We start from the raw sequence: 12,014 nt of genomic DNA, 5'->3' as shown, positions 1-12,014 counted from the left end.
CCAAAGGTCGAAATTATGATTGAATATGTCTTGCTGCCCATGTGATTCTGAGTTTGACTCTCCTTGCGTCGTTAGGGCCACTCACATGGGGGTTTCTAGCATTCTTCACTGTTTTTTTGGTGGAAATTCAATGATTATTATTTAACCCAGTATGACACGGTCTATGTGGTTGTGGGGTCAGGCAAACAAAAATGTATGAGAGAGAGAGTGAGAGAGAGAGAGTGAATGCAACTTCAACTCACACCATCACCAAGGGAGCTAACAGTAACAGTACCAGACATAATGTATTCATTCTCGAGTTCAAAGAAAAGGCAAATCTATATATAGAAAATGGAAATACTTCCGCAACACTAATGGGTTAGTAAGAGGCTATACCGGCAGGATGATTTATTATTGAGCTTTTCTATTTTCACATAAGTATAACAAATGGACCGCAACTATAATAACTATCCACCCCCACGATAAAATACCAATACCCCTCCCCCTCCCCCCGGAAAGATTAATCTTAACCTGCCTCAAAATAAAACTACACTCTTCTAAGGTAAGAAATGGATGTCGGCACCAAGAACTCAACTCCATGACAGCCATGTCCGCTCTATTATTGTGATAAAATGAACTGTGATGTATTTAAGAATCCATAGCCAATGGCGTCCCATAGCCATTTCGGTGTTTCTGTTGCCATCTCCATGCAACCTGCAAACTCTCTTGAAGATCCGTGTATTGGGCAGTCCAGTTGAGCTCTTGGTTAATCTTTGATGGATCACTATACACTTCAGCATAATCACCGGGTCGACGGCTGAGAAACTCGACTTTGATGTCCACCCCTGTGGACTTCTTACATGCATCTACAAATTCCTTTACGGATCTACCTGCTTATAGGAATATAACAGTTATTTTCTACCAAATCTCACACATGAAAACTCACTTCCTCAGATAAGATGAGCTTATAACATGAAAGCTGTTTCTAATACCTTTTCCGGTGCCAACATTGTAGATACCAACTTTCCCAGGTGTGGCTTTGCCCAGAGCTTTGACATGAGCATCAACCAGATCCGTGACATCAATGTAGTCTCTAATGCATGTTCCATCAGGTGTTTTATAGTCTGTTCCTTTAACCTAACAGGAAACCAACAATATTATAATTAGTTTCGTAATACTGGAACTTGAGGACAAAGTATAAAAGAATTGTGATCAGTCTACCTTAAGTCCAGGAATGACCCCTAGTGCAGCATCAAAACAAGCCCCAGATATCCTGCCATGCTCTCGCAATTCAGGTCTGGGAGCTTCTCCTAACCTTCCTTCCGGGTCTGAACCAATAACATTGAAATATCTGAAAATTTTGCATAAAGAGAACTGAGTCGGTGCAAATGTCTGGCTAAATTAACTCTACTCATCCGAAAATTCAGAAATAAAACAAGCTGAAATTTTTAGGTTCATAAAATCTGATTCCATAGAAACTGCCTTAGTTTTAAATGAAGATGGCCAAACATCTCAAAGCACGACCGACAACAAGAGACCTTGAAAGTTGAACTTAGCTATGCAGGCAAAACCAATTCTTGAAGGCTTGACACCAAGTTTGAAAAAATTACACTTATTTGCACTACCTTGACATGGTCACATTTTTGTGCTTGGGCCATCCCTTTGGCAGGGCAATAAAACCCAAAAAGGCTACGCAATTTTGATATGAATCCTCATTCCTCAATGACAGCCACAAGCCCAAGCAGCAATCAGAAATTGATGCGTTTATTAAGCAGAAAAGTACCATCAACTCGACAAATTAGCTCTTAATGAGAAAAAGATGTTTCCACATCCACATAGAGACAAGCAGAAACAAATCTCAACATCATGCATCCACAAAGGGACACACAGAAACCAACCTCAGTATCATGACTGCCATATCTGAATTCTTTGAGAAGTCAAGGATGATATCCTCGGCCATCTTCTTGGCCTTTCCATATGGGTTAATGGGAACCTGCAATCACGCATGGTGGAAATTAGTTCAGCAAGAACACAACTTCAAGCAACTCAAAAAACCAGTAGCACTCATGCTCCCACTTTTTCTCACCTTCGTATATCAAGAAGCAAGAAACAAAGACACCTATAAAAATGAACAGAAGCACAATATATGCTCTAACCTGAGGAGTTGCTTCAGTAATGGGCATCTTTTCAGGCTCTCCATATGTTGCACATGTACTAGAATAGATTAACGTCTTCACACCATGAGCAGCCATTGCCTCCAACACTACCAAGGTATTTGATGTAATATTATGATAATACCTACAACACCATCGAAGAAAGAATTTGTAATAAGTGTCAGCATTTATAAGGGGTGAATATGGAATTCAAACATTCCCTCTAAAAGATAATTCACACAAAAAATAAAAAATAAAAAATAAAAAATAAAAAATCTGTGTACCAAAATGTTAAAAAGCTCAAAGAACCAAAAAATAATCAAATTTCTGGCATTTACATACAGAACCATTGTTTAAACACATGCCAACAACAAATAAAACATACTAAGGAAAATAAAAAAATAAAACATTGTTAAAATATAAACTTTCTCTAGATATGTGGATTAGCATACGGCAAATATATTTATGTTTATGGAAAGATCCACATAGCTGAAGCCAGAATGTTAAGACATCTTAAAAATTCACATAGCATATAAGTAAGAAAATCTAGAAGCTACAATGGAATTACAATCTAACTATGTAGTTGAACCACCTGATTACATAAAATTCAAAGAACAAGAAATAAAATAAGTAATATCAAACCTATCTGTGTGCTCCGGTATTGAAATTGTCATGAAAATCCATGAGTCACAAACATAGAAGTTAGAAAATTTCAAGAATATACTGAATATAAGCTAAGAATTCTAGATCCTGTGATGAAGCGTCATACTTTTCTGGCCTAGCTAATTAAATTAAATATATTAATAAGGACACTATCAATGCTGAAAGCTAATCTGTCATTTTAGAATGCAAATTTCTCCCAACTGGAATCAGTTGATGCAAAAGCCCTAAAATACAGACCAATCTCACCATTTCATAACCTTCATTGACATAAAGTATCCTGTAGTTAAGAAGAACTGCCACTCTTGAAACAAGACCAAAGTGAAGAGGATAACCACAAAACTGAGGTTGAAACCAGCCAACATTACAAGCATACTTTCAATCTTCCTGTGATAAAAAGCACAACTTTTCCAAGATCTATATTAACCCATTAATGAAAGATCCTCTTTCAAAACAAATCAATTACCCAATTGACTCTAAACACAGTTAGAATCAAGTTTCTTCTCCATCCAACTCTTCCCATCTTTTTCCTCTATTCCTTAAAAAATCACTAGGCAATAAAGGGAAAAATTTCCTAGATCTACTAGGTAAGTTAAATTACAAAACAAGTAGGGTTGACTTTGTTTTGAACTTACTTTTCTTGTAAACCTAGTAATTAATGTATTAATCTAGAAGATCTAGGAAATTGTCCCTAAAATAAAATACTAATTACTGAAATAAAACAGTTGAATAGAAGTAGTATGTGTGAAAAAAGTTAAAGGATGTAAACTCAAGAAGTTTCATGTCATAGATAAATTTTGCGCACTGATGAGAGGGAGATTCCGCCAAGTGATTAATTAAGTATATCTGGGCTCAATCATAAATAAAGAATGTGACATAGAGGATGATGTTTCATATAGAATTAAAATAGAATGGATGAAGTGGAGAGGTGTGTCTAGAGTGTTGTATGATCAATGCATTTCTTTAAAATACAAAATATTTTTATAGAACAGTCGTACAACCGGCAATGATGTATGGTGTGAATGTTGGGCAGTTATGAAGCATCATTTGAATAAACTAAATGAAGTTGAAATGAGGATTTTCAGACGAATGTGTGGCAAAACTAGGAAGGATAAGGTAAAAAAATAATCATATTAGAGATTATTTTGGAGTAGCTCTAATACATGATAAGTTATGAGAATGTCATTTGAGGTGGCATGGGCCGCATGGCCATGTTCAACCAAGGCCTTTAGATGATCTAGTATGGAGGATGAATTTGATTAAAGATAAAAGGAGCTAAAAGAGTCGAAGGCATACCTAAAATGACTCTAGGAGAAGTGTTGAGGAAAGACATGCATAGCTTAGGCATTGTATCAAGTATGGCCTCGATCAGAGCTGATTTGAGGGCAATGATCCGTATAGCCGACCCCATTTAGTTGGGATAAGGCTAAGTTGTTGTTGTAGAATCCCAAATCCAGGACAGCTAGGGCTGGCACAAAGAGTAATGATTTCAACGCCAATGTGTTAAGTCAACATTGTTGCCAAGAAGAGGTGCATGTAAAACAGAATAAAAAAAAAAAAAGAGAATCGAGTCACACTTAACTACAACATAACAGTTCTGTTAATGGGCACAACAACCTAATCTTTGAGGTTCCCAAATTATAAATTCACCTGATTCAATGAGTTAATACCATGTCATATTTATAGAACCAACTACTAAATCTAATCTCTTATTGACATTTCCACACTTCTGGTAATTAAACTATCCAAACCAATCTTAGAACATGCCTACCACCCATGGAAGCTGGAAATTGTTTAAAAGAGAAAGATTCTTTCAAACTGATATTAGAAGGGATCTAACATAGAAAATGAGTAAAGCATACCTTAGAGGCTCTTGTGTGCTTTCCCCAACATAAGCGACAGCTGCAAAATGCATCACAGCATCAAATGCATTTTCTGCAAATATTTTGTTCACCTGCGAGATTAATTAAGGAAAAATGTTCCAACTCCCCTGTTTAAGCATAAAATATTTTCTTTTTTTAGTTAAATGATTTAGCATATAACAATTGATGTGTTTAGGATACAGCTTTAGCATCCCCCAAATCCGCATATATGAACTGAAGTCGCCCTGGTTCTGGAAATTGTTCCTGAAGAACCTTAATAGCACCAAGATTTCCCCGGGAGAGATTGTCCTGGCAAAAAGACGAGGAGTTGAGGATAAATATTTCTTCGTGGCATTTTAGCTATTTAGCATCTCTTACTTGAAATGATTAAATTCTATTTATTAGGAATGATAGCTACCACTATAGTCACACGGTGTGAATCCTTCAAAAGTCGAAGTGCAGCATGTGAACCTATGAAACCAGCTCCTCCCGTTACTAGAACATGTGTTACACCTGGTTCATGGTGGGAAAACTGGAGGCAGAAAATAGAAGAACAAGGATAACAAAATGTAAGAGATGGAGAAAAAGGTGGAACGAATGAAAAAGAAACCAATCCATACATGCAAAGCATATTAACATCCTTCAGTGCAACAAATATGTATGTTCTTATAGAGATACACATGGTAATGCTGTAAGATATCATTCCATATGTTCCAAAGTCCAAACAAAAGAACCCATTTATCAATTTTCAGATTATAATTCTGTCAAGAACAAATAAAGGACAAAGCAACAAGGGATATCTAATGATGCTCCTTATAGATGTAGTAAAATTTAGGATCAGGACAATTTCCACTACAATATTTGCCTTAAAGTATATCTGCACCCACTTAGCATTAAGATCATAACATCAAAAGTTGAACAGAAAATAATGGATGAAATCAAGGGTCCTAGTTGCACAACATTTCACATAGGAGATCTGGACCAAAATTGAAAAGGTCAAATTATCCTATCGGTTTATCATATCACAGAGAAAGAGTAAATCTGCTTTTGGGCTCCACTAACATTTTTTATTAGTATTTCCAACTCTTAAATCTTTGATTATATAAGAGTTCAAAGAGCCATTGTTGGAGAGAACGACGACTCTTTCCAATAATACGGAATCACCCCTATCTCTCCATTCAGTTATGGTCTTTTGACCAATTCTTTAGGGATAGGGATGAGGATGAGGCCATATGGCCACATCACCAACGTCTCCCACTTGGCCATGTTGGCCGAATCCATACATCATGTTCCTTGTTCCAGGAACATTCGTTAATGAAATTTCATTTCCGTTGCCATTTCCAAGAACAATCATCATAAGATTTTCATTATCATGATGAGGAACATTCAATTCCTATTCCAGATTTACTCTACTTCAAGTCCCATACATATTCCGAACATTTAGTACCAATTTTAGACTTAGGTTTCTCTTACCCATTGAATTCAAATGTTTAATGTAGGCTTTCTCACAAATTCCCTTTGTAAGGAGATCGACTACCATATCACTTGTAGGTATATGGTTACTTTCAATTTAATTTAAATGCAGGATATTGGGGAAGCATCTTATATCCAAGAAATTCAGATCTCCACGGAAGAACACAACACATATTGTGTTTGAGTCAAGAAAAACACTTGAACATTGTGTTATAAAGTCTACATAGATGTCAAGGCGATGCCTAGGCGTCTAGGCGCCTTGGTCACCTTGTGTATGGACCCCTCCAACGCCTCGGGTCACCTAGGCACCATAACGACTATGAAAGTCAATGTCTTCAAGAAGGACAAGAAAAGTTGAGTGTACCTTATGCTCAAGCAAGAGGTAGTTTGATGTATGCTATGTTAGCATATGTGATCAGATAAGGGCCATTCAGTCAGTTTGGTAAGTAGAAACCAAAATAATCCACCCATTGGGAAGCAATGAAAAGGATAATGAAGTACATCAAAGGAACAAAACACTTAAAATTGTTTTTTCAAGCAGAAAGTTTAAGGTTATTGGATACTCCTACCCTTCCCTTTGTTCAGAAGAAAAGAAGGATCCAGACAACATAAATGTTTTTTCACCTGTAAAACCAATTGGATTATTGCAGGCAAAGCGAATGGGACGCGCTTCGGAAGAAGTGATCTCTTACCAAGTCGTCTAATTAGGAATAATGCGAGCATCTCTGAAAGGACTCAATCATATGGATATGTAAAATATAGGATTCCCTAAGCTTGGAGATGGAAGTCTTTTGTTTCTCGACGTTAAAGTAAGACCAAGCGCATTTGTTTTTTATTATTTTCCCCAAAGTCACTCCCATCAACTAGCACTATTATGATGTGAACCCTTAGGAGTAATTCATTGAATTGTTAAATATAAATTAGTAACATCCCCTTCATATAGAAAGAGCATTTGAAATGAAGGGGACTAAACAGGACGACTACAACTTCAGCGGTGACAAAGATGTTTGTACGCCTACCTCTGGGTATGTGTTCATATTTGGAGGTGCAGTTGTTTTTTGGGGTAGCAAGAAATAAGGATGTGTTGTGAGACACACATAGGAAGCTGAATACATTGTTTGTAGTATGGAAGTTCGGATTAGATCTTGTAAATGATCCATTGAAAATATTTTGTGATAATCAAACAGCAATAAGCCTGATAAATAATGGTATAAACAGCTCAAGGAGAAAACATATAGAAATCTAATATCACTATATACGAGATATAGTAGAAAACAGTGAAATTAAAATAACCTATATACCTATAAGTGATATGATAATTAATTCCCTTCAAAAAGGGAATTCCTAAGGAAGTGTACATTAAACATATAAAAATTAATGGGCTTTAGAGCAATCTAAGTCTAGAAGAGGAACTGGATGTTCCTCTTCATGACTATGAAAATTTTATGATGATTGTTCTTGGAAATGGAAACGAAAACAAAAATAAAAATTTTATGACGAATGTTCTTGGAAATGGAAACATAAAGTGTGGATTCAGCCAACATGGCCAAATGGGAGATGTTGGTGATGTGGCAAGATGGCCTCATCCACATCCCTAAAGAATTGGTCAAAAGACTATCACTAAATGGAGGGTAAAGGAGATTCCATGTTATTGGAAAGAAGAGCCATTGTTCCCTCTAGCAACGGCTTCTTTGATTCTCATAAAATCAAGGAATTGGGAGTTGGAAATGCCAATTAAAAACTTAAGTGGATCCCGAAAGTAGATTGACTTTCTCTGTGATATGATACTAGAAGCAAAGTAACAATCAGCCCTAATATGTTAAGCTTTAGAAAGGAATATAAGATGGTTAGTCACAATGTCACATAGGCATACTTAGGTCTAATAAAAATAGATTAATGTACATCGGATAGGACACAAATAATAAAATAATAAAAAAAACCTTCAAGTCAGTACTTTTATTAAAGCAATCCAAATCAACTGATATGCACTTAAATCTGATTTCCAGTTCTCTAATCCCTAGGCTTGAAAAATATATAAATATATAAAAAATTAATTGCATGAGCTTCGTTAAGTGATGAAAATGTTGTAATGGATCGTAAAAAAATGTAAATACAGCACAATTGCGTTTATACATAGGACCAGCTGACCAGGAACTTACTGCACTTGGGCCATTAAAACCAGGTGAATGCTTGAGCATAATAACGCACATAACTGTGAGGCAGGCAGCTAAAAGAATTTTTCCAGCAAAATTGCTCTTTCGTTTTGAGTCTGCATAATCCGTTCCTGCATGAGTCAAAAAGTAAAAATTTCTTAACAATTCTACAAAGGAAAATGTCACACACATCCTAAAGTTCTCATTTAGAGAGAAAAGAAAAAAAAGGGTGCATCTTGTTGAAGGCAAAGCAGTGAACTAAGAAGTTGTAAAATTCTTTCGATTGCCCCTAGTCTTATTCCCAAAAATTATTTAAGTCAGGTAAAAAAGGATTTTCAAAATAAAGTGACTTATCATTGTGCCGTTCTCAAGAGTTGTCATTTTCTTGCACAATTTTTGAATACACATATGAAATGAAAAGAATTTACCCTTGTTGAAATAATAAATGGGTTAACAATATACTTTTTCCCTAGAAAAAATATTAGATTCCACTAGTTTTCAAAAGCATATGCAATCCAATTTTGAAGTCAGCTCCCACTAATATCTACTAAAAACCCCAGTGGTGCAACAACTCTGATAAAGAACAATTCCTTACTCTACCAATTTTGAAATAATTATTGTGATATAAGCCTTTCATCTATGGCTTCTACATTTTGTTCTTTATTGCATATACCTCTTGGTTGACAGGATCATAGCACTTTCCTGCTCATGCTCCCACCAAGATTAAGCAACACCCACCCAACCACACACAAATATAATATATATATATATATATATATAGAGAGAGAGAGAGAGAGAGAGAGAGAGAGAGAGAGAGAGAGAGAGAGAGAGAATAAGTCTCAAGCATCATCCACCCTGAATGACAAGAAAACCCACCTGAAATTGACCAAGATCTGCTCGTCCGCGGCTGAGGTCTGTTCCTGCTGAGACCTAGCATGTGCAAAATTGCTTCAATCAATATTTATAGAAATTTAACCCTATCTTCACGCTCGACCCTCTCGAATGTGTTCTTCCCGGAACCTACACCACACACACACAAAGGAATGTATTAAAAAAGATGGGAGAAATCTCTAGAATAAAAGAAAATCCCCAGATGTTCTTTGCTAATGAGCAGCAAAGAGAAGGAGGAAGAAGGAAGGGGAAAACAAATTAAGGAGAGAACATAAGTGACAGAGAGATGAGGTACAGAAGCTATCAAAAGCATAAAAGTTCAAATTTTTAAAGCGCAAACAAAGCAAAAATACGAGAATCCACTAATGATCGACTCTAGAAATTCAAACTTATGGATTTGGTAAGAGAAAAAACACAACTAAATCCTACAAAATAAAATATTAAGATGACTGGATACGAACAGGAAAAAAAATATAATAAGAACGACGAGAAGGAACCCAATGAGAGAGAAGCAGAACCAGACAAATTAAAAAAAAAAAAAAATCCAAATTTTGGAGGGTCAAAGAGACCCAGAAACCAAAGCCACCAAAGGTCATTGAAAATATTCAATTTTGAAGATCAGAAACCAAAACCAAATCAACCAAATAAAAAGAAAACCACCAATGAATATGCATGCAAAAGAGAAAACAGGAATTAAAACCAGAAACAAGCAAACCTTTTTTCAGAGAAAGAAAAGATGGGGAAGGAGAGAACACCTATGATCATCAAAAACCACTCAATATCAAAGAAACCGAATAACCCAACTCAATTTAAATCCAGAAATTAAAAATTTCCAAAAGGTACCTGAAAATAAAGAGCAATAAAGTCCTTAGAAAACATTAAAAACAGCTCCACTAAGCAAATCTTCAAGATAGAAAGGCTTATAGCCCAGAAGCCAGAATCAAAATCCAAATTTAAAGAAGAAATCAATTGGCGAGAGTGATGGAATTTTAATAACTGAACTACTTTCAAAAGGAAAAGTGAAACTCATGAAGAAGACAACAACCAAGATTGAGAAAGAATTAGAAAGTACCTGAAAATAGAGAGAGGGATTCGGAGCAACTCCTGGTCTTTGGGGTGAGAGTTTAAACTGAGAGAGAGAGAAAACTTTTCTAATGCCTTCTTTATTATTATTATTTTTAATCTAGAAATATTCTTAATTTTGGTCATATATTCATTTTATTTTTCAATAATTCTAACGATATTCTTAAATAATAACTACTAATCAGTAATTAAGTATTTAAGACTATAAGTACCTCAGAGGCTCAGATAGTCAGATGTAACGGTTTTTTTTTTTTTTTTTTTTTTTTTTTTTTTTTTTTTTTTTTTGAGCTGTTAAGTGTGTTTCATGTTGGTCAAAACCCAAGACGAGAGGACTGGGGAGTGTGGGGGAGAGCTGAATGGATCCAAGGTCTATGGTTAAGGCTATAGTCCACTATCAGAAACCATTGTTTTTGAATCTTTTGATAAGAAGGTGTATTATACTCAGGTGGAACCGAAAGCAAAACTAGTCATTTATAATAGAACTCAATTTGATTTTGATTTTGAAAAGTGAAATTTCATTTGATTTATTTTTTTATAGTGAAAACCAAATAAACTATAAAGGTAGAAATCAAATCAAACCAAATAAAATATAAAGATAAAAATCAAATCAAACTGAATCTAAACTATATTAAATCTTATAATCATGTGTTTTTATTAAATTATGTAAAATTATCTATTATGGGCTTTTTTTGTTTAATTGTGCAAAAGTAGTTGAAATTTATTAGATTTAACATCGTGGGACTGTATCTTCATGAGTTAGTAATTTATTTCCTAACTTTATTTGTTCTAATATGTTATTTTTACTTAACTCATGGTGAAATTATACTTGTCTTGGGTTTCTCCTTAATACCTTTTATACATTTTAAGGAAATGATTCTCTCAGAGTGTTTCTCTCTCTCCTCTTCATATGAAATGATCTGGCTGTCATCTTATGTAAGAAACCATTTCACCACACATCATTGATATGTTTCCCTATACTGCTTAACAACTCAGAGAACCCACCTTATAATTTATGACACCTTCATGCTCATGGTGCAATTTTAGTCAGTCTATTATTTCTTTAAAAAGAAAAAAAACAGTATCAATTAATCGACGAAAATTTAAAACTTCTAATTTTGTTAATTTATGCCTTCTGTTTTTTACTTATACATCACGAATTCCATAATCAGTTATGATTATTTGATCTTGTTGATCTTATACCTAAAAAAATCATTTCTTGGTCTCTCTCTCTCTCATACCAACATATGCACATCTCTGGATTAGATTACTAAAAAAAATAGAGAGATGGGGAAGTAGTATAGGTCCACAACCTTCCACAACCTTCCAATCATGTCTTTCACATTAATTGAAAAAAATAAAAAATCAGATGAGCTTCTTTCATATCAATAGTTTTTTGGCTCCACATCTATTTGATTAGGCGCACTAGTTAGCCTCTTTGCATGCATGTCATGTATTCCAGCTTAGAAGCATGTAATTTTTTATTTTTTATTTTTAGGCGCTAATGATACATTTATATTTATTAGAAAAAAAATATTTTAGCTCCTCAAGACATTGACTCAGAAGAACCCTTTTGTTTCTTTTGTTGATCACATGCCGGTAACTTGAATTACTTAACTATATAATTCGTTTTGTTTTTACTTATGGCTCTCTTGAGGCACATAGGTGGGATTAGCCTGTGATCATCTATTAGCTCACAACGTGTTATGATCATAATTAGTTACATGGGAATAGAAAAAAAAAATGTACAACAAATATGTTTA

The 12,014-nt window shown here is 34.9% G+C and overlaps 1 protein-coding gene across 3 annotated transcripts; it reads right to left on the bottom strand.

Annotated features, from left to right (window-relative positions):
* Positions 1-259: 259 nt before the first annotated feature.
* On the bottom strand, positions 260-10,376 carry LOC122060040 (probable UDP-arabinose 4-epimerase 1). 3 transcript variants are annotated; one of them, XM_042623180.1, is made up of 11 exons: positions 10,244-10,376; positions 9,157-9,300; positions 8,287-8,411; positions 5,073-5,186; positions 4,856-4,963; positions 4,655-4,746; positions 2,136-2,277; positions 1,878-1,972; positions 1,201-1,330; positions 972-1,116; positions 260-869 (listed from the first exon to the last, which is right to left on the bottom strand). In XM_042623180.1, exons 2-11 carry the CDS (start codon positions 9,215-9,217, stop codon positions 628-630), a joined length of 1,254 nt encoding a protein of 417 aa, XP_042479114.1. In that variant the 5' UTR covers positions 9,218-9,300; positions 10,244-10,376; the 3' UTR covers positions 260-627. The 3 variants fall into 3 exon arrangements, with proteins under 3 accessions (XP_042479114.1, XP_042479113.1, XP_042479115.1); XM_042623179.1 differs by lacking the exon at positions 10,244-10,376 and adding an exon at positions 10,015-10,183; XM_042623181.1 differs by lacking the exons at positions 4,655-4,746; positions 4,856-4,963; positions 5,073-5,186; ... (1 more) ...; positions 9,157-9,300; positions 10,244-10,376 and adding an exon at positions 4,089-4,223.
* Between the last annotated feature and the right edge of the window lie 1,638 nt (positions 10,377-12,014).

Source organism: Macadamia integrifolia, chromosome 13, assembly GCF_013358625.1.
Source record: "Macadamia integrifolia cultivar HAES 741 chromosome 13, SCU_Mint_v3, whole genome shotgun sequence".
NCBI lineage: Eukaryota > Viridiplantae > Streptophyta > Magnoliopsida > Proteales > Proteaceae > Macadamia > Macadamia integrifolia.
Note: the sequence above shows the minus strand (reverse complement) of the source record. Positions and strands in the feature narration are given on the sequence as shown.